This window comes from Arvicola amphibius, chromosome 5, assembly GCF_903992535.2.
Source record: "Arvicola amphibius chromosome 5, mArvAmp1.2, whole genome shotgun sequence".
Taxonomy (NCBI): Eukaryota; Metazoa; Chordata; class Mammalia; order Rodentia; family Cricetidae; genus Arvicola; species Arvicola amphibius.
Window position 1 is genome coordinate 48984513 of NC_052051.1, and position 26140 is coordinate 49010652.

General features: G+C 39.5%; 1 protein-coding gene across 1 annotated transcript in view; it reads right to left on the reverse strand.

The window, feature by feature from the left end:
• Nucleotides 1–26140, reverse strand: part of Usp8 (ubiquitin specific peptidase 8) — a 46212-nt gene that overhangs the window by 18587 nt on the left and 1485 nt on the right. The window contains exons 2-7 of the mRNA XM_038331276.1: nucleotides 19013–19183; nucleotides 16942–17086; nucleotides 12495–12580; nucleotides 5060–5222; nucleotides 2665–2707; nucleotides 352–496 (exon numbers count right to left, since the gene is read on the reverse strand). Of these exons, the coding sequence (XP_038187204.1) occupies nucleotides 352–496; nucleotides 2665–2707; nucleotides 5060–5222; nucleotides 12495–12580; nucleotides 16942–17086; nucleotides 19013–19116 (686 nt within the window). The 5' untranslated portion in view covers nucleotides 19117–19183. The remainder of the gene's footprint in view (nucleotides 1–351; nucleotides 497–2664; nucleotides 2708–5059; nucleotides 5223–12494; nucleotides 12581–16941; nucleotides 17087–19012; nucleotides 19184–26140) is intronic.

Genomic DNA, 26140 nt, shown 5'->3' on the forward strand with positions numbered 1-26140 from the left:
CTAGGGAGGCCAAAAGGAAGGGTCACAAATTCAAGGCCAGCCTGTTAGCACAGCAGGACCCTGACTCTTTCTTTTATTTTTGTTTTTTGAGACAAGGTTTCTCTGTGTAGCCCTGGCTGTCCTGGAACTCACTCTGTAGAACAGTTTGGCCTTGAACTCAGAGATCAGCCTGCTTTTGCCTCCCAAGTGCTGGGATTTAAGGTGTGTACCACCACCACCCAGCTGTATTTTTTAAAATTTATTGCTCTCTCATATACTACATCCCCTTCCTCCTCTCCTTGTAGCCGCACACACGTTCCCTCTACCCAGATCCATCCCTCCTCCATTTCTAACAAACACATAGTGACCTACCCTGGACTAATGGCTTCTTCAGGAACACTGAGAGAGTCTGAGATACAGGAATGCTGATAATCCTGTATTTTTCGAGCATCCATTATAATCAAGCTGATGTTTTTATCCATCATCATTGTATACAGCTCCTTTGCTGTGATTGCTCCTTGGAATTGAGAGACACAGTAGTAAACAACACAAAACACCCGGTTCCATGTGCTGGCACGTTAGCAAACTTTGAAGAGTCAAGTATACTTGGCATCTGAATTGCCGTCATGTTTTATCTTTTACAAGAACACTAAGTATAATTTGTGTTAACATTTACTAAGAGACAAATCCCATGTCTTGTTTATACACAGGCTGGACACACAGCTTGATGGAATAGTGTCTGCCTAGCTGTGCTCAGCTCTGGGTTTGGTTCCATTGTGCCTACCATCACCCAGTTAAAAACTTTATGTCATGGTCACCACTGTATCTGGTGCTCCTTCTACTACTAATCTCAAAGAAAGAAAATTAAATATGTGTCTTATTAAGACAGAAAACAATTCACACACCAAAATACACTGTTAATAAAATCACCAGGGCTGGTGATGTGGCTCAGCTGGTACTATCCAGTCCACTAAGGCCCTGGGTTAGTTACATTCAAGGTCAAGGTCACCCCTTAAAATTCAGGGTCAGGTTACAGCAGAAAAGTTGTTGTCATAACAAACAAAAGGTCTAGTTTATCTTCGAATTCTTTTTCAAGTCTTTGGAGAAGTGCTATGAAGACTATTTGAATGTTTAGATTTCCAATTATTTGTTTAATTGGGATAGGGTATGCAACTTGGCAAAAATAAACCAAACAAAACTCTCTATGTTGCTATTTTTTGTCAGCTTTACGACCTGAAGTGAAAGATCAAAAACCATCATAAGCTGGGGCTGGAGAAATGGCTCAGCAGTTAAGAGCACTGGCTGCTCTTCCACAGGTTCTGAGCTCAACTCCCAGCAACTGCACGGTGGCTCACAACCATCTGTAATGAGATCTGGTGCCCTCTTCTGGCCTGCAGGCATACATGCGGACAGAACACCATATACATAATAAATAAATAATTAAAAAAACAACCCTATCACAAGCAACTTTAGATAGAGGGCTGTTTCTGCAGCTGTGAGAAACACAGGTAATCTTATGAATAGCTGCTAAAACCTCCTTCCTTCCTCTCAAACCATCAAGATCAATTTGATAATGAGCAGAGTAAACAAGCAGAGAACACAAGTCACCCAGGATAATAGCTAAGCACCATGAGCTATTACACCTACACTACTTAGTTTACTTTTGAGATTACTATATAATATGCTCAGTACATAAGTATTTTGTGTTACATATAATTGTTTAATTTTAATCCTTTCTGAAAGAGCAGAAAATTTCTCTAGTACATGAAGTCAACTTCCTAACTCCTGTTGCTAGGTCAGATATTTATCATGAGATCATCAATACCACCTAGGGATACATACAAATTACAGGCTCAGATTTTTTTCCCCAGGAGGTGAAGGCACTTGTTAAATAATTCTTACAACCGTAGAGTCACAAATAGTAACAGCTAATAACCCTTAAATTTACTGTGGATTCTGAAAATTCGACATGTACTAGCTGAAATTAACTATGAACCTCTTATCAACACCTTTGACAGTTATTATTAACTATGGGAGGAGGTACAGTTCCATGCCTGAGGTCCTGTTTGGGTGAGAGCTAGCAGTCACCTCCCCCTGCTTCCTGACATGACCAGATACCTCAGCTCCCAACACCATGACTTTCCCGCTGTGGTGGACTGTGCCCTGGAACTGAGCTACAACTAAACCTTCCTCTCATAACTTGCTTTTGTCAGGGTATTTTATTTTTGAGACAGGGTTTCTCTGTGTAGCCCTGGCTGTCCTGTAACTCACTCTGAAGACCAGGCTGGTCTCAAACTCAGAGAGATCCGCTCCAGTGTGCTGGGATTAAAGGTATGCACCACCACCCAGTTTGTTACAGTATTTTATTATAGCAAAAGGAAAAGAAAATGCAACCCACTTTCCAGATGGGGTAGGGTGGTAAATGGTAAGTATCATATATCAAGACACTGAGGAGCAGTTTCCGAGAGTCACTACTAGTTTAACTACTGCATCTAGAAAAGAAGATAAGTGAACAACTGCTTACCACGCCAGGCTAAAATACGCCCTCCCCCCGAGTAAATCAATACAGAACTTACAGCATTCCAATGTATTTGTAGAGTATAGGAAAACACACATGGCTGAGACCCTCACTGTATCAAACTGAGGAAACTCACAGAGCGTGAAAGGACAGCCTGGCTCACATACCTTTCTCTGCAGTTCCACCCTTCTCACTCTTCTCACCATTGATCTAGTTCAGAGGAAAAGAGTTTCAATTTCATAGGAAAAAAAGGCTCATATTTAATACTTAATTACAATAGAAAACTAAGAAATGCAGTGTGCCAAGTAATGACACTTTATAAAAATGCACATAAACAGGAATAGAGCTCAGTAGTAGAGCACTTGCCTCAAGGGCATGAAGCACTGGGTTCAATGCCCAGTGATGCCCTCCACCCTCAAGAATTCAGACACATAATGGCTTTGCTGTGTTCTTTTACTAGGCAGCAGCTAAAGTAAGCAGCAGCGTATCAGAAATACTGTTCATTCTCAAATTTTCTTAAGGAGGTGTCACATCTAATGTAAAAGTAGTACTTAATTAGAAAGAGCTTCTGTAACGAAACAGCAATTCTAGCTATTCTAGTCGGCGCTTTCCACTATAAAATTAAAGGAAAATCAAGTAATACAACATACCACTTAGTTTACATTTTCTAACCAAAGCAACCTGAGGTGACCCTATAGGAAAGAAGGGAGTTCATTTTACAGATGGGAAAACTGAGGACCCATTTGGACCTATGGGTCATGTTAGTAGCACACTTGTATGCACACATTTGCACAAGTTATGTATATCACCTGCCTCTTAGTGTGACACAGTATGAAACACAAGGCACCATCTGCAGAGAATTCTTATCATGAAACAAAACTGCACCTCTCCTGACAATGCTGGAAACAATGAAAACCTAAAGGCCTAAATGTGGTTCGCTGTTTCAATTCAGCCAAGTGCATGGTATGAAAAGTCAAAGGAGGAGAATCTCAAGTAGGGATTATTTTAGAACCTTAAGACATATAACAAGGAAAAGACAGTTCTTTGTTTAGCGTCATGATTCAGCAAATCAACTTGAAAATCAATTATGCTAAGACAGGCAGGAAAGTCTGATATAGACTGAGTACCAGGAAGCACTGAGGAGTTACTTACTGTTAAATTTAGGGTGGGGTACAGAACTGCAGTATGTGAGATAGATAGCAGTCAAGTAGCAAAGCAGCTGGAGACTGTTCTCAAGCAAAAGAAGAGGTGTAGGAGACAGATACAGCAGGGCAAAGATTAAAGTGAAAGAACAGAGATGTAGCTGGAGTTGTGGCTCAGCTAGCCATTTGCTTGCCCCTGCATCCTGTTAACTGGGTATGATTACAAAGGACTTTAACCCTAGAAACTGGAAGCTGGAGGTAGGAGGAATAGGAATTCAAGGCTGCCTTGCCTACATAGTGAGTCAGTGCTAGCCTGGGCTTCAAGAGACCCAGTCTCAACTGAAAAAAAAAAGTGACTACTCACTTTGCAAAGTCAACAAAATGAAAAAATTCCCTTTATACAATTTTTCAAGTCCTGTTATTTGGTGATGGCAGTCACTTGACCTGTTGACAAATATCTCCCTAAGTTGTGGTTTTGTCACACATCATGAATTCCAACAATGGAAGATGACATTTTTTCACCTTTCCAGAGTGCCCAGCCCAGTGAAACATCTTCCAAATGACAACAGTAACCAACACACAAGGGACAAGACTGCTACAAATGTCTACAAAATGCACAAGAGGTCAGAGGAAGCAAAGCAGAAGGCTTCCGAGGATTCCAACAATTCAGAAGAGATTTATGCTTTACAAAGAGTAATTTCTGAAAGTAAAGAGGCACAATGATAGCTGGCAGAGACTGAGCTGCTGGTGGCTTTTGGTAGGAGAGTTGTCGGTTGCTGAGAATACTAAATGAAATGCAGAGAGTGACAGACAGACACAGGGAAAGGAATGGAGGAAGGAAGTGAATAAAACTCCAGACACAAACAAAAATTGTTTGGGACCAAAAAAAAAAAGCACCAAACCAAGTCCTTCTCTCTTCTTTTAGTTTATTTATTTTTGGTTTTTCAGGATACGGTTTCTCTGTGTAGCCCTGGCTATCTCGGAACTCTCTCTGTAGACCAGGCTGGCTTCAGACTCAAGAGATCCTCCAGCCTCTGCCTCCCAAATTCTGGGATTAAAGGTGTGCCTCACCACGCCTGGCCGACACTTGGCCCAAGTCCTTCTCTTAATGTAGATTTCATTATGAGGTAAAAAGATACCTCAGGACCCTGTTTCAAGGAAACTGAGTCCGAGAGTTGTTAGGCAAGGCTCAGCAGAGCCCAGAACGCAGATGGACCAGATCCTAATCAAGGCTGCCTCTTGTCCCCCTTGTTACAGTTGCTGCTCTAACGATGGCCAGAACAGGAAAACCCATAACTAATGCTGCTGGGACATCCTCAGTTTCTGATTAATCACATGGAATGTGATCCCTGTGGCTCCTCAACTCCTTAATGCAGGTCACCTGGCAAACAACCAGATTTACACAATAAACTTGAAATACCCTTTGGGTTTTGTTTTTGGAATCCGATACATTCTCCAAAGAGCGTTTGGCCACCGCACCACTGTCCTCTCTTCCTGCCTCCTGCCTTTTCTGCTGTTGCAGCTGCTCTTCCTCCCGTCTGTCCTTTTCTTCGAGTTTTTTCCGAACTTCAGCCTCTTCATATCTAATTGAAAGAAGAATTCTTTTATTGACATGACAGAGTATAGTTAAGAGAGTTCATGTTTCATACACTTAGCATCCTGTCTTGGGCATACTGTATGGCTTTTTTTGTTTTTTTGTTCTTCGAAACAGAGTTTCTCTGTGCAGCTTTGGTACCTGACCCGGAACTTGCTCTGTAGACCAGGTTGGCCTCAAACTCACAGAGATCCGCCTGCTTCTGCTTCCTGAGTGCTGGGATTAAAGGCTTGTGCCACCACCACCCAGCTACTTTGTGGCTTTTAACTTACCCTTCCACCTGAAACTGCATTCTGCTACAGTTCCCATACAAACTACACACATCTGCTCTCAGGGCTGGCAGCATGCTTATGTCAAACTGCAAAAGCCTTGAAAATAAATGTTATGCTCTCTTTATTAATGTTTCTTTTGCTTTTACACTAATTACAAATTTTTAATTATCAAATCTGCTACAATTTTTAAAACACAAAACTTTTGATTCTCTCTGCAAGAGAAATTATCCCAATATCACAACTGTGATGATTTAGATGAAAATGTTAAGTGTTCAGAAATGATATAATCCACACCAAGTGGAGAGTTACTATCAAAGTTACTATCATTGTCTTAAAAAGGATGACTTCACCGAAAGGTCTAATTTGCTAGAAGTTAAACCAGCTATAGTGACCACAATTTGCAGAAATACAAGGCATTTGGAACTACTCTGCACAGAATTAGAAGCAGTACTTTTGGGGATATTTGCTAACAAAGACCTGTAAACTTGCTTACCCGTCATTAGTGATCACAGTGATGCCTGCTGGTTCTGAATTTAAGAGGATGGAGGGAGAAGGAGACAGAGATGGGGGTAAGGGGAAGGGAGAGAGAATACAGAATGGAGGGAGAAAGGGGTAATAATGGACTCAGATCGGCTAGTAAAGAATACGTCAACTGACTTTATTATTCTGTTACATGCTTATTCTACCTATCCTCATAGACAGATACAGCCCTGGACAGTCACAGAGACAAGGAACAGGAAGGGTGCTGAACTGGGAAGGGGAAGGGGAAATCTCTGATTTTAATGGTTTCATCCTTAACGTCAAGACTTTATATACTGGAAACAGCTAAAACTCCTAATGGAATCCTAAATATGGAAAGTCAAGGTTCCAGTCTCTTTGCATAAAGCTGTCCATATCTCTAGCCAACACCCACAATAAGTAAGGATAGAGCACACACTGAGAAACCAGCTAACTCTAAAAGAGAAGAGTTGGAAAGACACGTCAGCCAGCATCTGACTACCACAGAACAGGCAGTTTATAAAGTCCAACTCCAGCACCATCCCAAAACATAATACTCCAACACTCTTCAAAGGAATAAAGCAAAAGGCTGAGAGCCTGCATAGCCAACCATATTCAAAGTTACTCAATATGCTATCCAAAAAGAGAGAGCAATTGATACAAATTGACCGAGATAAACCAACAACAGATTCATACCAGAGTAACCAAAAGTAGCTATCCAACTCTGCCCAACAATAAAAAAATGAAAAATGGTTTGTAGTGACTAAACATATAGGACACCTCTTTGAAGAGGCAGATGCTATGAAATAGCCAATCAGAAATCCTGGGATTAAAATGTATCTAAGAAACTTACCTGAAATTGGAAATGACAGTCAGTACCTAAAGAAGAGAAATTTTCCAATTTAAGAAGAGAGAGAATGAGAAAATGGTTTAGAAGATAATGAACACAACCTCAGACGGATTTCATGGACAAAACCAAAGCCCTGACACATGTATAGCCAGAATGCCAGCAAGAGAATGAAACAGAATAAAAAATATTTGAAGAAACAATAGCCCTAACTCCCAAATTTGATAAAAGACATAGATTTATAGATGCTCAAAGCTCAGTGAAGCCCAAACAGAAAAAAATACAAAGAAAAACAATGGTAGTCACATCATAATCAGACTGAGACTAGAGAGAAAACTCTCGTCAGAAAAAGAGAATGCATAGCATTCAATAAATTAATAACAGGACTGACTGCTATGAATTTCCACATCAGAAGCAATAGAGGCAATCAGAAGCTGGGCACAGAGGCCTCACGCCTTTAATCGTAGCACTCCAGGGACAGAGGCAGGTGGATTTCTGTGAATTTGAGGCCAGCCTGGTCTACAGAATGTTCTAGGCTAGCAAGAGCTACCAAAGAGGACAAAAGATAAAAAACAAATACAAGTACAACTTGGAATCATACATCTTCAGAAAGTATTCTTTAAGACTAAAGACAAGGCCAGCAAGATGGATTGGTTGATAAAAGAGCTTGCTGCAAAGTCCTGATAACTGAGTCTGATCCCTGGTCTCCACATGATGGATGTTAAAGCAGTTGCCTAGCACAAGGCCCAAAATCCTTAAGGGAATGGGGTGGGGCAGAGAACCGCTAAGTAAGAGCTGAACAGCATTCAACAAAGCACAGAGACCTAAATGACAAACAGTACTGCGGTTTGAGTAAGGTCAGTAAGGTCCGTGTCAAAGTCTGACACCCTCTGACACCAATCCCACCTTCCCTACTATACTCTATCACACTCCTGCTGAAACTGTATTTCCACTGTGAGGTTAACATGGAAGGAAATTCCTGTGACTCTGATGTTAGAGGGAGGGCTTTGGGAGGTGATCAGAGTTTTACCTTTAGCCTCAAATAAACCTCTCTCTCTCTCTAGTACATAGCCTGTTTCAGGTAGTTTGTTGTCGTAATGAAAGATGGAAGAAGTGCAGAGAACATTACGTACAGCAGTCATCGCACTTTTTCCCAAGTGCACACTGCACTGGCCAAGGTAAGACTGCTTGCAGAGCCTCAGCACAGACTGTCTAAGGACCAAATATCTCTAGCAAGGATGAAATTGAAATAGAAAACAGTAAGATACTCGGAAAAATCTCATCTTTGAAAATTAAGCACCATACTTCTAAAAAGTCATGAGTCAAAGGACAATTTAAAAAATAGTTAAAATAAATGACATAGCTTGTGAATTGGAAGAACAATACACTCTCAGTATGTTAGCTGACATAGTGACCATCAAGGAAGGCATCACAGACCAAGATGGCTTCTACTGTTAATAACAACAACAACAGAGAACACTGTCGCAGAATCTACTCCAGGCACCAGCCTAACAGAACAAGTCTTACATTTGCTTACTACATTAAGAAACTTGGTTTCTTTTTTTGTTGCTGTGCTCAAATACTCTGAACTAAAGAGACTTAAGAAAGGGTTTTACTGACTCTAGCTCACAGCTCCATCAGTAAGAAGGTCAGAGTGGCAGGAGCCTGAAGCAGCTGATCACATAGCATCCACAACGAGAAGCAGAGAGATGATGCAAGCTGCTTTTCCACTTATGCAGTCCAGGATTGCAGCCATGGAATGGCTCTGCCTGTCCTAGAGTGGACAGCGAGTCTTCTAACCTCAATGCAATTAAGATTCTCCCACAGATGTGCTCAGAGGCCTATATCCCAGGTAACTCTAGATTCTGTAAATTGAGTTAACAGTAACCAGCACAGGTAGTTATTCTCATCCCAATAAAAGATGATGAAACACAAGCAGAGGAAGACGAAGTAACTTGCCTAGTAGCACACAAGAATAAGTAGAAGAACCCAGGAGTCTGGCTCTGCGCATGTACTCATGCTATAGATCTCTTCTCTAGTAGCAATCTATATGGGAACAGTATAAGAACTGTCTGCCCTAAAATACAGTTCAAGGGCTAGGAAGTACCTCAGTGGTAGAGTGCTTGCCTAGTATGCACTAAGCCCTAAGTTCTTTCTGCCAATATAAAACAGAACAAAAAAGACCACCAGGCAGAATTTCATTTGAAGGTAGAAATGAATAGATTTCAAGGTTCACTTTCCTGCTGTCTCTGTCATCTGCACCTTAACATATCTGCCATTTGTTCCATAACTACAGTGGATCTCCGTAAATACACTTACAAAGACCTCATGCTGTTTCTACTTTGGGTAGCCTGAAGTGAGATCAAGGCTTGCGCTCCATCTGGCACTGACCTCTGATTCCTTTATCTGCTTGACTAATCCCTTTTGCTGGGATTCTAACACCTTCTGACTTGGTCAAATTAAACCTAAGATCACCCATAACATGGATAAGTGAACACATATGTTTGACAAGTCACACCTAACACAAGATAACTTGTTTTCTAGGCACTAATTGGGTGTTTTCTAGTGTTTTATGGAATTGGGAACTTGGTCTGCCCCAGCAGTGGATTGATATATCCACAATATCAATGATTGGGCGTAATTTAGCTGAAAGTGGATGCTGAGGAGTCCAAAACTTCCACCTTAAAGTCATGATCCTTTCCAAATTCCAAACTCTAGCCAGCTGGGGTGTACAGAGGTGGCTCAGTGGTTAGCAGCACTGGCTGCTCTTCCAAAGGATGCAGATTCAATTGCCAGCACCTATACAGCAGCTCACACTTGTCTGTAACTCCAGTTCCAGGGCTTCTGACACCCTTCCGCAGACATATATGCATGCAAAACACCAACAAACACAAAATAAAAATAAGTTACATATTTAAAAAAACCCACAAAAACCTCTAGCCAGAACTGCTCTTTCTCAGACTGCTAGTCTGACAAGAGGGAAATCCTAACATCAAAGAGATTCAGACTCTCAAAGGGGGAAGAACTGACTTGACTAGAGAATCACTAAGGATAGGTGTATCGTATGCTAATAAGCACCAATGAAAGAAACCAAACATGGAGGGCAACAGAAGGCAAACTGAAAGGGGTCTCTTCTGTTAGTTGGAAAGTAACCTACACCACAAGAAAACTGAACACACTGAAGAACCTTACAATTAGAAGGCCCTAGAGGAAATTCCATACCAAGAACCTTATTAAATTGAATAGCCCATTCTATCACCCTGTAAACAAACAAACAAACAAACACCAAACTACTCTTATCAATGAATTGGTGGAGTTAGTTCCTCAAGGAAAAGTGATCGCCAAGAAAAAAGAGATCGCCAACAGTGGTGGCACACACTTTTAATCCCAGTGCTCAGGAGGAAGACACAGGCAGATCTCTGAGTTTAAAGCCAGCCTGGTCTACAGAGGGAGTTCCAGGACAGCCAAGGCTACATAGAGAAAGCCTGTCTCAAAAAACAAAACAACAAGAAAGATCTTCTTTCACCTGGATAGCATATATGTGAATCATCACATATTTGCCTTCTAACGAATTCAGCAACCAAAAGATTTTCCTCTTTTTACTACAAAGCAATAGGATATAAAAAGCAAATAAATATTCCTTTGTATTTCATCCACCTGGGCTCAATTATTTTTTATTGTCTTTTAAAACATGTATGTTTCCGGGGCTGAGGGTGGTAGAGGGCTAGCACGGCATGTGTGAGACCCTGTGCCTGATTCCCGGGCTCAAACAACAACAAACACATTCTTCAAGCATTCCTATAAGAAGAGATTTTCAGCCGGGCAGTGGTGGTGCACCCCTTTAATCCCAGCAGTGAGGCAGAGAGGTCAGCCTGGTCTATAAAGCAAGGATAGTCAGGACTGTTACACAGAGAAACCCTGTTTTGAAAAACAAAACAAAACAACAACAAAACCAGAGAGTATTTTCAGTTGTGTGTAGTGGTGACACATGCCTGCTGTCCTTGCACTCATGAGCCTCAGGCAGGAGAATCATAAATGTGTGGATAATGTGGGTTACGAAGAGAAACTCTAACTCAGAGACAACAAAACCCACTCACTGAAAACAACTTCACTCGTGTAAAAACGTGTCAGACTGATATAGTCTTCTGTCTTCTTCTTATGTGTCGTTTGCCTCATAATCTGGCCTTTTACATCACCTAGGCTTTAGTGGCTTCTGTCACTTTATACGACGCCAATTTCATTGTTCTTTCCGCCTCTATCATATCACTGATATCATGTTAGTCATCAACAACTTCTAAGCTCTACATATATGTAGAAATTTATTTTTACTAGGATCTGTATTACAGTAGCATGCTGTTCATAAATGCAAAAAGTTAAATTTAATGAATGACAAAAATTAAAGTATTCTTTCTTTGTAAAAGTTATTTGGGCCGGGCGATGGTGGCGCACGCCTTTAATCCCAGCACTCGGGAGGCAGAGGCAGGCGGATCTCTGTGAGTTCGAGACCAGCCTGGTCTACAAGAGCTAGTTCCAGGACAGGCTCCAAAGCCACAGAGAAACCCTGTCTCGAAAAACCAAAAAAAAAAAAAAATTTGGATTTATTGTATGAGAGAGCGAGAGCAAGAGAGTGTACCAGCATGAACGAGCGCACATACACAGGAATCAAAGTGGGGCTGGAGAGATGACTCGTGGCTCTTACTTACGATCCAGGTTCTGTTCCCAGCACCCATATGGCAGTTTATAAAAAACTTTAACCCAGTTTCAGGGAACCTGATGCCCTCTTCTGGCCTTTGCAAGCATTGCATGTACATGGTACACAAATGCAGATAAGACACACATAAAATTAAAAGAAAAAATCTTGTTATGTGGATGCCGGAATCCCGACACAGGTCTTCATGACTGTGCAACAAGAACTTACACTGCTCAGTCCTCTCTCCAGGCTAGCATACTGATTTTAATTTGTAATTTAAAAATACATATATTTTTAATTTCTGTATATACATGTCTGTCACATGCATGCAAGTACCTGTGCAGGCCAAGAAGGACTTCAGATCCCCTGGAGCTAGAGTTACAGGTGGTTGCGAACAATCAGATTGTGGGCACTGGGACCCAAACTCAAGTTCTCTAAAAGAGCAGCAAGTGCTCTTAACTGCTCAGCCATCCCTATAGTCTAATTTTCACAGACTGGTAAGGCAATCATGGTAAGTACTGGAATTAGATTGCTTTTAAGCATATGTAACTTTTACAACTATGGGGAGATTAAAACTAAGAGTAAACACTTCATTTCTGTACGATTATATCCAATAGCATTTTCTAGGATCTCATGTAGTATATGAAAAATTAAAACTCTCATCATCTTATTTTGTCAAAAAAATTACAAATACCATAACATATGAAAATATGGACAGGACTTTTAATATAAACATCAGTGCTATATTAAAAACCTAAAATCTTCGTGAAGAATATTAATAATAGCATATCAATATGGGCAATATAATAAATGATTTTGCTTGGTATTTCGGTTAACATAACTTGTTTCCAGGAAGTGGGGTAGTATAGGTTTGGTTAGAAATAAATGAACAAACCTACACAGTATTATCTTCTAATTTGTATTCTTTTGCAGATTTTATAGTAATGTCAGTACCTCAGTTTGAGGCTCTCAGAGAGTCTTTCAGCTTCTTCAACAGCTTTTTTGATGTTTGCAGGTCCGAGTATAGAATGATAGTAATCCTAGAAGTATAAAATCATTCCACAGTTAGTATGGGCACCGCCACAGCAGCGGTACTATGTAAAACACTAAAGTCATGGGCCTATAGAAAAGGAAGGTTACATGAAAGCAGAAGTATTTGTTTTAAACTTCCAACCATTTATATGCACAACTTATTGCCCAAATGTCTCAAAAGTATCGCTGTCTATCAGTATGTAAAAACCCACTACGCAATACACTGAACGGCTTCAGTGTGAACATTATTCCTATTGCTTATACATAAACGCTAAGAAGAGTTTTTGAGAGCAAAGTAGATTTTCTTCTTACAAATACACATTACACTAAGTTCCTTTCCTCCAGTCTCAAAGGAATAAAGCAGATCATGCAAAGATGTAAAGGGTAGGATTTATTTATTAAGATTTGCCAGGACAGGGCTCAGTTTGTATTCCAGGCTGGCTTAGAATGTAAGATCCTCATCCTCCCTCTCCCTCTCCCCCTCCCTCTCTTCCTTCCTCCCTCCCTCCCCCTCTCTCTCTCTGTCTCTCTCTGTCTGTCTGCCCTTCTTCTGGAGAGGTAGTTTCTGCCACTATCTCTCCTCCCCCACTTTCCCCTTCTCCTCTTCCCTTTCCCCTCCATAGCCCACTAAATAAACCCTATACTCAGACTCTCAAAAAAAAAAAAAAAATTAAGATCCTCATCTTTGACTCCAAAGAGATAGGATTATGGGGGTGTTCCTCTATGAGAGGCCTGTTTACTTATATTAAACGAAGGTATTTTTGGCTACTTGGCACCCAAAACAAGTTTTATACTTGAGGAAATCATCAATTTCTAAAACCAAGTAACAAAAAATAATGGTATAATTTAACTAAAAGAAAAAGGGGGGGTGGATATGGAAGTTACTAACAAGCATAATTGAAGTTTGTTTTTCTTTTAAATAACTACTTCAAAAGGTTACTCATTGTGGTCAGTGAAATTTTCCACCCAAGGCTTTTTGGATCTAATTCACTACATACCACTGAGACTTTGTAAATAGAACCTATCAGCAGAGTTCATCACCAACAGTAATAATAATAAAAGCGTGTGTGTGTGTGTGTGTGTGTGTGTGTGTGTGTGTGTGTGTGGCAGTGAGAAGGACCGTGACGATAAAGGATTCATCTTCGGCAATGAAGTGGTCAAGAGTGGCGATGGCCAAGAAACTCCACTGTCACAGTTACCACTCCCTATGCATCTATCAGACCAAAAGAAATATATTTTGATTGTTTACTTTCTAATGCCTAACTATGTCAGAAAAGCTCTTTACCAAATAATACCAATAAAAATGTAGTTTATTCAAAACTGTACCAACTGAACTACCAGTGCAATATGTTTTTTAAAAGTATAATGCAATCATCATTGCAAACTTATTACAAAAGTAAAACACAAAGTAAAAAAATGTTTTCATTTGTTTTAATTTCATAAACTCAATTAGAAAGGTAGTCTGAGAGCTTGCTTTATCTTAAATGCTAAAAAAAAAAATGCTGTGTTTGGGCATGTCTATTACCAACTATGAGGCAAAGGTCCTTTAATATTAGTGAGGTTTCCTAGAGACTCAGCAGCATAGATATTGTCAGTAACACGACAACTGGCAGAATAGAGAGGTAGCATCTGATTCCTGCTCAACTAAAAATCCTTCGCAGGTTCACCAGTACAACTTTTCTATTCCTATCTAAAAATCTCCAGATTCCTTATCTAAAAAGATTAGCCAGTGGGGATGTGATGGGGCACACCTCACACCCCAGCACTCCTGAGGCAAAAGCAGGTGAATCTCTGAGTTTGATTGTTACAGGATTACCAGCAATGCCACTCATTTTTAAATTCACTGCAGATTTTTAAATATAACTCTAGTTTCATGAGAATTTACTATGCCAGTATTTCACTCCTTCTCTTCCTTTTCACACAACCCTGACAGCATTATTCAGGATTGAGCAGGTTTCAGTTACATCACTGTGCCCTCTCTTTGACATTAACAACTTTTACTTACAACTTAACACTTTGCAATACAAAATCAGAGGAAAAACACCCAATTCTGAAGGAATTCAGTTAATATTCTGTCCCTACCCAATTTAAGTAGTTGAAACTATAAAATATCTAAGTACCTTACATTCTTAGAGTATACGAGAAAGGTTAGGGTAAATGAAATAAACAAAGACAGTTCTAAGACAGGAAAGATGAGGTAATCTAGACAGAGCAAGCAAACAGGGAGCCAAACAACTGTAATATCCCAAGGAACAGCCTGGGTCAGCTGACCCTCGCAGGGTAGCTTCCTAACCTGACTTCACAAACTCAGCGACACCGTGGAAATGGAAAGAGCTCCTGTCAATCAAAATGACTTCCAATCTATTAAGAGAGAAGCAGACAGCCAAAAAGGCAATTCCAATCTTGCCAGAGGAAAAGCACTACTAAGTTCTAATAATAAAGCAAAAGCCAAACATACACAAAATCAGTCCAGTACTAGGTCAATCAGCAGACAGTGGCTACCAAAGCTAACAATCCTCAAGCCTTCCAAGCATTTACTCTACAAAGTACCAGATCTGGGGTGTGCGTGGGGAGTATGCAACACCCCACCCCACCCCACTCCACAGAGCTCACGTGGAAGGCAGAACAACCTGTGCAAATCAGTTCTCTTCCACCTTGTGGGTCCAAGGAATCAGGTCACTGGGCTTTGCAGCAAGCCATCTCACCAGCCAGCCTACTTTAAAGGCAACTTCACATGAACAGTTTTAAGACTGTTTGAATTTAGGTAGGCTTCTGGCTTTTTTATCCACAGATAAGTATACATATAAATATTAAAAGATGTTTTCTACCATGGCAGTACTAATTCAGCCATTTATGGGCAGGCAGATGAGCCTCTACGTGCAAGGGGGCACTGCTCTAAAATCTAGTAACCACTGGCACAACCTGGCATAACTTTGCAGATAGAAGATCTGACCTACTACCATTAGCTTACCCATGAAAGGCATTCCTCTTTACTGAAAAATTATCAGTTATCAGTACTTCAAATAAAATGTGTTCTTTCTGTAAGTCAACTTTCCACTACAGAACAAAGTAAAATACTATAAAGTATCAAGTGCTAACGGAGTGTGCCACTGTACCTCCAACATCAAATATTAATTTTGAATTGGCCGGACATGATGGTGCAGTGCCCTGGAGATGAGGCAGGGGACTGTAAGCTCTAGGTCAGCATGGCTATGAGACCCTGTCCCAGGCAGAGAACGGTTCCTCTGTGGTAAGACTTCTCTAGGCAGTATTTTGCTATTTCTATGTGGTAACAAGGTCATTTCTAAGGTGGGAGCACAAATGCAGCATTCTTCCTGTTGTTTAACACCACCTGAATATTATTTATTATTTAGCCTATTTCTAGGCCAACTGAAATACAACCATCTTTTCTCTCCACACCAATCCTAGTTGTCAGTTTCTCTGTCTATACCATGACTGCCTACCCTTTCTACTCATGACTTTAGCCAAGTGACAGATTAGTACCTGCTAAACAGATTAAAGCCAAAAAGAAAACACGAACATGAAGAGACACTGAAGTCTTGCGCTTAATTCTAAAGTCATATATAATATGGCCCCAATGCCAGTCAGTCAAATAAAAAGGCTGGCACATAACAAATAATTAAATATTTGACCTGAAAGCACAACAGAAAACATATTCTTATTTATTTTTATTTTCATTTGTGTGTGTGTGTTGTGTGAGTGTACGCCACATCTGTACAGGGGCCCAAGGAGGACCGAATAGGGCACTGGACACCCGGAGCTAGAGTCAGAAGCAATTATAAGTCATCTGAAATGAGTGCTGGAAACCAAACTTGGGTCTTTTGTACAGCACTCTTAACCACTGAGCCATGTCTCCAGTCCCTCTATTTTATTTACTGATATAGGATCACACTGGCCTGGAACTCTTGGGCTCACATGAGACTATAGGCATGAGTCACTGCACTCAGTATCACTTTCCTTACTCGTGAAATAAGGTGCATGAATAAACTCAAACCTTCCATCTGATCTAGCGATAACTTATTACAACAAAAAGTGAACAATCAGCTTATATACTGCCATAAACACATGCTGATCCAAGTCAAGTGTATGTATGCACACACTTACAAAAAAAAGAGACTGTTTTTGCTTTGCTTTTCCCAGCCACACGCGAGTTTAGAGCTGTCAAAGACATCATGTGATCTAAATCCATTGTTATGTTGAAGACAGAGCTTCTGCTTAGCAATTCCAAGCCCAGGGTTTGATTGCCAGCACCAGGAGAGAGGTGAGGGGGAACAGCTGGCTAAAACTTTTAGAGAAAATCAATAGTTCTATTACACAAAAATAACAAATAAGAATTCAAAAAAGGTACCTGCTGTTGCTTGAAATCAGGTCTTTTTTTGATAAGATTATAAACCGCCACATATTTCATATAAAGCACATAGGCCCTTTCCTCATCACGATCTAGTCTGCATTCTTCTGCTGCCTTAAAGATCTTCTGAGCGCTGTGGACGTAACTTAAAAGTTGAAAAGAAAGTTAAAATACTTGCTACTGGGGGGAAATACAGTCTATATAAACTCTGCAGGTAACCATAAGATAACCGTCATGATTTAGGCTGTTTACTTCACACACCTCCTTTCATACCTTCCCTTTGAGATTAGGCTAGTCTTCAGAGATAAACCATAGACAGCTAGAAAGGAATGACAGACCATCTTAGGTTTAACCTTTAGGATGTTCCGGCACTTAGTTTTTGAGAAAGTTTAAAGGTGGCTTGTAACAAGAGTTAAACAAAATTACTTTCCTTGTTACACCACATTTACCAATTTACCTCAAGAAGTAAGACGATCTTTCCCCATTTCTCCCCTAAAAGGTATTTTTAAAAGCCATTTTGTTTTTATTGGTAATATTAAGAAACAGTGGTGTACTCTCAGGTTTTCTCTCCTTACTTTAATGTTTTCACCCTTAACTGTCCACTGATATTTTGTTTCTTCCCATTTATTTACTTGATAAAATGACTCATTAAAATACCCCTGGGCCGATAGACCAGGGGCCTTGAATAAGACCAATATTTCTTTTTGATAAATGACTACATGTAAAAATATATGGAAAAAGGGTTTACTGTATGAGTCAGTGTGTCACAACGCAGCTTCCATGACGAGAGTTTCCCCTTCTTCCATTTTTCCCTTTTTCTCTTAAATTTTATTTTGTTTTATTTTGGGGTAGGCCAGAAGATGGGTGGGATCAGGAGGCATGATGTGAAAGATGCAAATAAATAAAGAAAATGCCCTTGTGCTTACACAGGTCTCTTTAGTTTTGTCTTCATTGGTTCATTTGGGATCATGTGTCCTATTTATCTCCAATCCCTTTAAGAACTATTCTCCTAAGTCTGGGGAATGTGGCAGCTAGATCTACCTTTCTTTCTAAAACTTGATTTCCATATAAATGATAATGTAATTACTTAGTAATCTCTAAATCTTTTTCTGGAGAAAATAAATTTGAACAAAAAGGGTTTTTTTTTGTTTTTTTTTTTTTTTGCTGTTATCTTTTCCTTAACTACTAGAGTCAACAATTTTAATGATAACCTATTTTTAGCAAATTTATATTTCCAGCAAGTATCAGAATCATTTGACCCCTTGACCATGAAAGTTTGGAACCTCTCTTGGAATGGCACATTTTCTACCTGTGCCTTAGATGGCACATATACACAGGGAAATAAAATCACGTAAGATAAATCGGTAAGTTGAAGACCGTATCACACTGGCACAAAATAAGTCAGTCCATGGAGGGAAGCCGAGCAGGCAGTCAAACCTGTGGAGAACTGGGGGCAGGAGCTGGTGAAGGGGTACAGAGTGCTGCTTACAGACTTGCTCCTTCATGGCTTGCTCAACCTGTGTTCTTATAGAACCCTGGGCCACCAGCTTAGGAGTGCCCAACCTAATTTTCTAATTAAGAAAATGGCCTATGGGCTTGCCTTCCTACAGCCTGATCTTATGCAGGCATTTTTTTTCACTTAGGGTCCCTCCTTTCAGATGACTTTAACTTGAATCAAGCTGCCATAAAAACAGCCAGGATAACTACACAAAAAAGTAGTCACAGCCCCTCTTTTAATCAGAGGAAGACTATACCAGCATTCTAACTTACAAGTGTACCACACAAGAGTAAAGGCAACCTTTAATTAAAAGTTAGACTGTTTTATGAGAAGAAAATGGCTTTAAAAGAACTCTCATATTCTTTTAAACTTATTGTCTAGTATGCATACTGGCCAGGAAGCAGGTTAAATTACATTTTAACAATCAAACATTTATTCTGCTAACACAAATTTAAGAACATCTCTGGAGCTATTTTACTCGTGTGATCATCTTAATTGGCTATTCATTAAATCTAAATAATAAGGAAATGAAGTAAAATCAATGCTTTAATCAAGCTAGCAAAGCGCACACACTTCTTGGTGCTGGTTTTCTCAGGTTTAACTTCCGTCTTCTTATTGAGGTCTTTTAGTGAAGAACTGAGGTAGAGTTCTTTAGGAACGGAAGCTACAGCAGGCATGATGAGTGTGATGCTCGCTCCTCCACTTCAACAATGGATGGTGTAGTTCATGAAAAGCAGTTCTTTCCTAAAGCAAAGCAAACAATTCCACTCATTATCCTCATTAGAGAAAAGTAAGTGTTTAAAAAAATGAAATTTTTAAGATTTGCTCAGCAGCAAAGTGACTGCTTGGCATGTAAGGCTCTGGACTGCTTAGCAACACACACCTACACCCACCCCACATGCACGAAACAAAACATTACTAGAGTGTCAGGCATGGTCCAGCAATTGGGAGCAGAGGTAAGATTATGAGTTTATCACCAATTTGGGCTACCCAGTGAGACTCTATTGAAACAAAAACAAATATCCACTACTTAACTGTATCCTTCCTCAATAGGGTTCATTTTAAATTATCTTGAATATCTATTTTGAGAGTGCACTATACACACATAATAAACACAATACAAATATATAAATACACAAACATACAAAATTTATGGTAAAGCAAGATTTATTTTCAAATGTTCATTAACTAGACAGATTATTGTGTCATTTTGCCATCAGTATCAAAATATCTATTAAAAAGAACAGAATAGAAAGAGCTTTTATATTTTTGTCTGTGAAAACTACATTTGTATACATATTACAAGTAGAATTTTCAACTTGAAATATTTGTTTTCTTCTTGATATCAGCTTATAAAAAGAAACGTTGTATGCAGAGCCAGGTTTATATGGAGCTGGGGACAAAAACAACATATTTCTGCTCCTGCCAAAAACTACTCTTACACTTCCATTTACTCTGAGTCTTTGACATTTGTGACATTATTTGTTTCCAGATATGCTGTGTCAAACTGTGATAAGAAAAAATATGGAGTAAAAAACCAAAATCGTAAAGAATGGCAAGGTATATACAATTAAATTGTGCGTGTGAATATTCACCAAGACCTAGAGATGGAACAAATCAAAGCACCCAAAGTAAAGGTCTTGGTAAAATCCTAAATGTAGCCGGGCGGTGGTGGCACCCTCCTTTAATCCCATCACTTGGGAGGTAGAAGCAGGCGCATGTCTGTGAGTTCTAGACCAGCCTGGTTTTAAGAGCTAGTTCCAGGATAGGCCCCAAAGCTACATAGAAACCCTCTCAAGGGGCTGGAGAGATGGCTCAGTGGTTAAGAGCATTGCCTGCTCTTCCAAAGGTCCTGAGTTCAGTTCCCAGCAACCACATGGTGGCTCACAACCACCTGTAATGAGGTCTGGTGCCCTCTTCTGGCCTGTAGACATACACAGAGACAGAATATTGTATTATAAATAAATAAATAAATAAATATTAAAAAAGAAACCCTCTCAAAAGAAAAAGAAAAAGAAAAAGAAAAAAAAAGAAAAACAAAGATCCTAAGTGTCACGACATGAAAGTGTCGGTGACCTGATTAACTTCATATATGGCTTTCTGTATTGCAGAACTAATTACAATTTGAATTAAATGCTACATTAATACATTTTAACTGCAACATTAATTTTCCCATCATCTTTCTCTTTCTACTCTCTAAATGATTCTATCAATTCAATTTAATTACATGAATGGAGATCAACAAGCACCTAATCCTAAAGACTGAAAACAGGGAGCTAGAGAAAAGGCTCAGAAACTAAGTACTCACTGACTGCTCTTCTAGAAGATAAGCGTTCAATTCTGAGCACCAATTCACTGTCAAACCAACTAAAAACATCCATTAGGTAAAGGGTATGACAGGGACCCCCAGGATTTCGTCATTTTCACAGTCAATATCATTATTTTAGCGCAGTGTAAATCAGTAGCAGATTTACCTTGCAAATGCAGGCTCTGTACTGTAGGTGTCAAATCTGCTCCCTACGGACAAACACTAGTTCAAAAACAGAAAGTGTCAGATCTCTTGGAATTGGAATTACAGATACTGTGAACTGTCATATGGGTGCTAGGAATCGAACCTGGGTTATCTGGAAAAGCAGTCAATACGCTTAACCACTGACCAATCTCTTTAGCCCCTAAACCTTGGATCTTTAAAAGAATGTGCAAATCATACCAGATTATAGATAATTTAAAACAGTAAGTCACTAGCTACTTTAAAGTTAAATTTAAACACACATCGATATCCTATAGTATAAATGTCATGCTTTTAAAAGCTGAAGGATTAAAATCAGGTATTTCTAAAGAAGGCTCGAAAACTAATGGGAAACAAAATTGTAAACTGTGGAAACAAAAATAGTAGATAGTGTTACAAATAAATACAATGAGGAGGAAAACAATCACTAAAGGGAATTAGAAGTAATCAGAAGAGAAAGAATATATGTATGCTCTTTGATGAAGACGGCTTTGGTGGAGATGAGGAACAGCAGGACGGCAAGGTCAAGAAAACAAGCACACCTCTAGGAATCAGCTGCCAGAGAGAGTGTACGCAGAACCACAAAACAGTCTCCACAACGATCCTAAAGTGTCATGAAAGGCACCTAAGTATGTACCTTTTTCTCTAAAGGTGATGACAGAGTCGCAGCAGGGCTCTGAAGGAAGTTATGTAGTCCCAACAAATAAGAGCAGAGATGAGCTTTCAGACTGAAGAAAATCTTAGTTGTCTACTGTATGATTTGTAACTACAGTTACGAAAGAAGGATGAAGGTTAGAACTAGGGCAACAGAAATGGAATAGAGGACGTATACACAAGAACACTGCAAAGATAATGACAACTCTTGTCAAATGATCAGACACAGCATGGAATGATGTCACTAAAGTCATTAGCAACGGTTTTTTGGACAAATGAGAATGTGCACACATGCGTGTGTGTACATTTGAGACTAGGCCTTGCTATGAAGCCAGGCTGGCCTTGAACATATAGCCCAGTAAAACTCTGCCATACTTCAAAAAAGGATTGTAAACTAAAGTCAACAAAGTAGTCAGATGTGGTGCTTCCCTGAAATCCCAGCACCTCTGAAGCTGAGGCAGGAGAACTGAGAATTCAAGCCAGCCTAAGCTAGAGAGCAAAGCAATGTCTCAAAACAAAACAAGAACTTGATGGCTCACACGACAGAAGTGCTACTCAAATGCAGTCCAAAGACCAATACCGGTTGGGGAACTACTTCTCTCTGGTCTACAGCAAAATAAGCTTGTGACAAAGGTAAATCAATTAATCATACTGACTTCTATAGTAATCAGACTTCCACTCTCAGGCAAGTTTTACATCCTGAGAAACACGGACACTAGGCAGGGCTACATCTCATCACTACATCATCATCATGCAGCCAGGTCTCATCACTGAAGGTAAGGTGGAACTGTCAATGATTCAGACTCTGAAGAGCACTGTTCTACAGGACACAGAGAACAGGATCAGTCACAAAAATCTATTATCAATTGCTCCACTATATATTGATATGACTCTGGTCACTAGCAAGACTCAAGGAAAGGAAAATCCGGTTTAGCTAGAAAGAGAAAGAAAAAGCTTTAGCCAGCCCACAGTGTCTTTTTTCAATGCTGGCCCCGTCCTCTTTCAGAGGCCAGCTTAAGCTTCCCTTCTGTCTCTGATGGTTCCAGTTCTTGGAGTTAATTTCTTAGTCTGAGTCCCACAGTGCTCGTTGTCCATACTGCTCATTCAGTACAGTTTTTGGCCCAAATAACAATTTGGCAGAAATGATGACAGCTGAGGTGAGAAAGGAACCATTTCAGAAGGGAAGCACCATAGAGACTAAAGTGAGAACTTACTATGGGAAAACAATGAAGAAAAGTAAGGCAAACTATAGAATCACTAAGCAATAATCTCTGGGATCAAAGGAGTCCACTGACAGTATGTTATATCCTGATATCTACTTTAATAATCTTTGGTCAACACTTAATAGTTGCTAGCTAACAGTATGTTAGTTAAGGAAATATAGTTACAGAATGGAGGATCTGTGAAGCCATCCAGAAGAGTTTACATTTGACTTAGCAAGAAGTAAAGTCAATATTACCTCAAGATGGCCCAAATGGGTATATACAAGAAAGATGTGAAAGAGATGGGAAAAGGAAAATATCCTTCAGGAAAGAACAATTAGAAAGCCACTACAGGGAAGAACAAATTAGGCACACTGTTTTAGTGATTCAATGATAAAAACTGAGTATTTTCACTTGCTTACATTACACCATTCTCCTTCTGTGAAAAGGGAAGAACACTAATTATTATTAACTAAATAACAATAACAAGCATTCATTATGACCGTTGCACTGTGGTACTCGCCTACTCAGGAGGCTGAAGCTAGAGGGTGATGAGCTCAAGGCTACCTCAGGTTCACAAAAAAAGATCTGTCTCAAAACCAATAAGCAGACCAACAACAAAAAATGTGGGGGGGGGGGGAACAAACAAACAAAAATACTGTAATTTAAAAACTGATCATTGTGAAAAGCACGTTTCAGCCTTGGCATTCTCACATTTCAGACCAGAATGAACTTTCTTGTGGGAGCTTGCTCTACACCGCGTAGCACATCTGGCGTACCTCTAGCCCCTACCTACAAGATGCTAATAACATTCATCTTTCTCTAGCCCTGCTAAAATAAATGCTCTGGACACTGCTCAGTGTTCTAGTAAGAAAAATGCTCCCACATATGAACTGCCAATTTTCAGGAAAATGAGTAGCTCAGTTCTGAACATGTTAAGTATATAGTAAGAAAACAGTATATAAACAACGTGCCTAAACAGAAATATCATGTTAATTAAAAAACCCCAATTTCAGGGCTGGAAAGGTGACTCACTAGTTAAGAGCACTGACTGCTTTTGCTGAGAACCCAGGTTCAGTTCCCAGCAACTACATGGCAGCTCACTCAAGGTCCAGGGAATCCCAAACTCTCTTCTGGCCTTCCCAGGCACCAGGCATGCACATGGTGCAGATACACAAGCAAGCAAAACACCCATACAAATAAAAAATAAACCTTTTTATAAAACCCCTATAGTTTGGGAGATTACAACATATTGCCACTGGAAATGATATTATATCACTTTATTCTGTGACAAAATACCTGAAGTAACAAAGTATTTTGGTTCACTATTTTGGAGGAATTTCACAGCCTGTCAGAGCAGGGACCGTGACGACAGTATTACTAGCAGCAGGAGTATGCTGAGGCAGCGCCTATAATCTGGAAGACTAGAAGCAGACAACGCTGGGGGAACCATGGTCTGGAACAACCTTCAGCAGGCTACCCCCAGCAACAAACTTCCACCAGTCAGACCCTACAGGCTACATACACTTCAAAACTGGATCCGAACCTGGGGTCCAAGTACCCCAAATTTAAGCCTGGGAAAAGCATTTTATAATAATTATATTTTCCTTGTAGTGCATTTTAAAACATATAAAAATAATACTCTTTTAAAATGCAGACATCAGCCATTGGGTACAGTGGCATGCATCTGTAATTCCAGCTACCTAAAGCAGAAGGATCTCTTAAGCCTAGGAGTTAGAGGCCAGCCTTGGTCACAGTAAGATATTTTCAAACTATATATAAATAAACACATACAATAAAAACCATTGACATTATATACTAATAATTAAAATCAATAAAATAAATCATAAAGGAATTGAAACCTTTTTTTTCTACAGCTAATATTTTACTTAAGGTCCCAAACCGGGCATTCTAAGAAGAGAAAGACTCAGGAAAAGAATAGACATCATTGCAATGAAGGAAAGGATAATCCTAAACAAGGAAAAGAAGAATTCTAAGGCATCTGAATAAAAGTAGTAGAATGCTAAGAAAAAGTAAAGAAAGAAGAAAGGAAATATCCCTAGTTTCTAAGAGGGACTATATATATTCAGATTATAATTCATAAGTATTTAGAATATTTGATATATACAAAATACAGCTTGTGTGTTGTATATGGTTTTGCAGTGATGCACACACATCAGGTGCCTATAAAGTAGTTTTGAGAGTTTTTTGTTTTAAAAGGTAGGAGTCAGGCTATAGGTATAACAGGTCACACCAGGGCTTTGATATGCATGTGCCATGCCCTGGGGGCTCTAGCACCAAACATACATAAACACAAAACTGTATAAGTCTATCATGTGATGACTGATCTATCATCTTTGATTGATCTAACCAATAAAATATTTTTTTTTCTTTTTTCTTTTTTTGGTTTTTCGAGACAGGGTTTCTCTGCAGCTTTTTTAGAGCCTGTCCTGGAACTAGCTCTTGTAGACCAGGCTGGCCTCGAACTCACAGAGATCCTTCTGCCTCTGCCTCCCCAGTGCTGGGATTAAAGGCGTGCGCCACCACCGCCCGGCTTCCAATAAAATATTTTTTAAAGTAATGTACCAATTTCCTGGTACAGGCTTTTCAGAAACTGACACTTTCATTTCCTGCCTCTCCAGCGTATGGTCATGGACTCCAACCCATGTGATGCAAGAAGTTCAAGCCACACAAAAAGGCTGTGTGTAGACACTCCAGTTATCATTCCTGGCTACAATCAACACCAAAAACTATCCAGAAGAAAGAGCTCTCTTTTAAGTTCAGCACAAGTTAAGCATTCTGATAACTCTAAACTCAGCTGGTTATTTTTATAACAAAATAAAATGCAAGACTCCTCCTCTTTGCTTCTTGACTGCCATGAGGTCAACAATTTCTATGACACTCTTACCAACATGAGATCTGCTTCACCTCAGACACAAAACAATGGATCCAACCAACCTTGGGCAGGAGCATCTGAAACTGTGAGACAAAATAATCTTCTTCCCTTCAAAAAGTTAGGATGCTAAGCATTTTTGACTAAAGTCTGATATAATGGCTTTATTTTACAACTCTTTTATTTACTAAGCTATCTGGATTCTATCCTATTTATTTTATCAATAAACAAAAGATCATAATGATTAATAAACTCCAATAAACCAACAAGCTAATGAAAAGACATCTTTAAATATTTTTGTTATTTCTTATTCATTGTTATCTCAAAAAATATAAGTCTATGAGCAATTATTCATTACTGACAGGTTTATATTACTACAGCAAGATCCCTGCAATTCAACTTTAAAGATGCACTTAAAATATAGTTGAAAGATCAGGAATCTA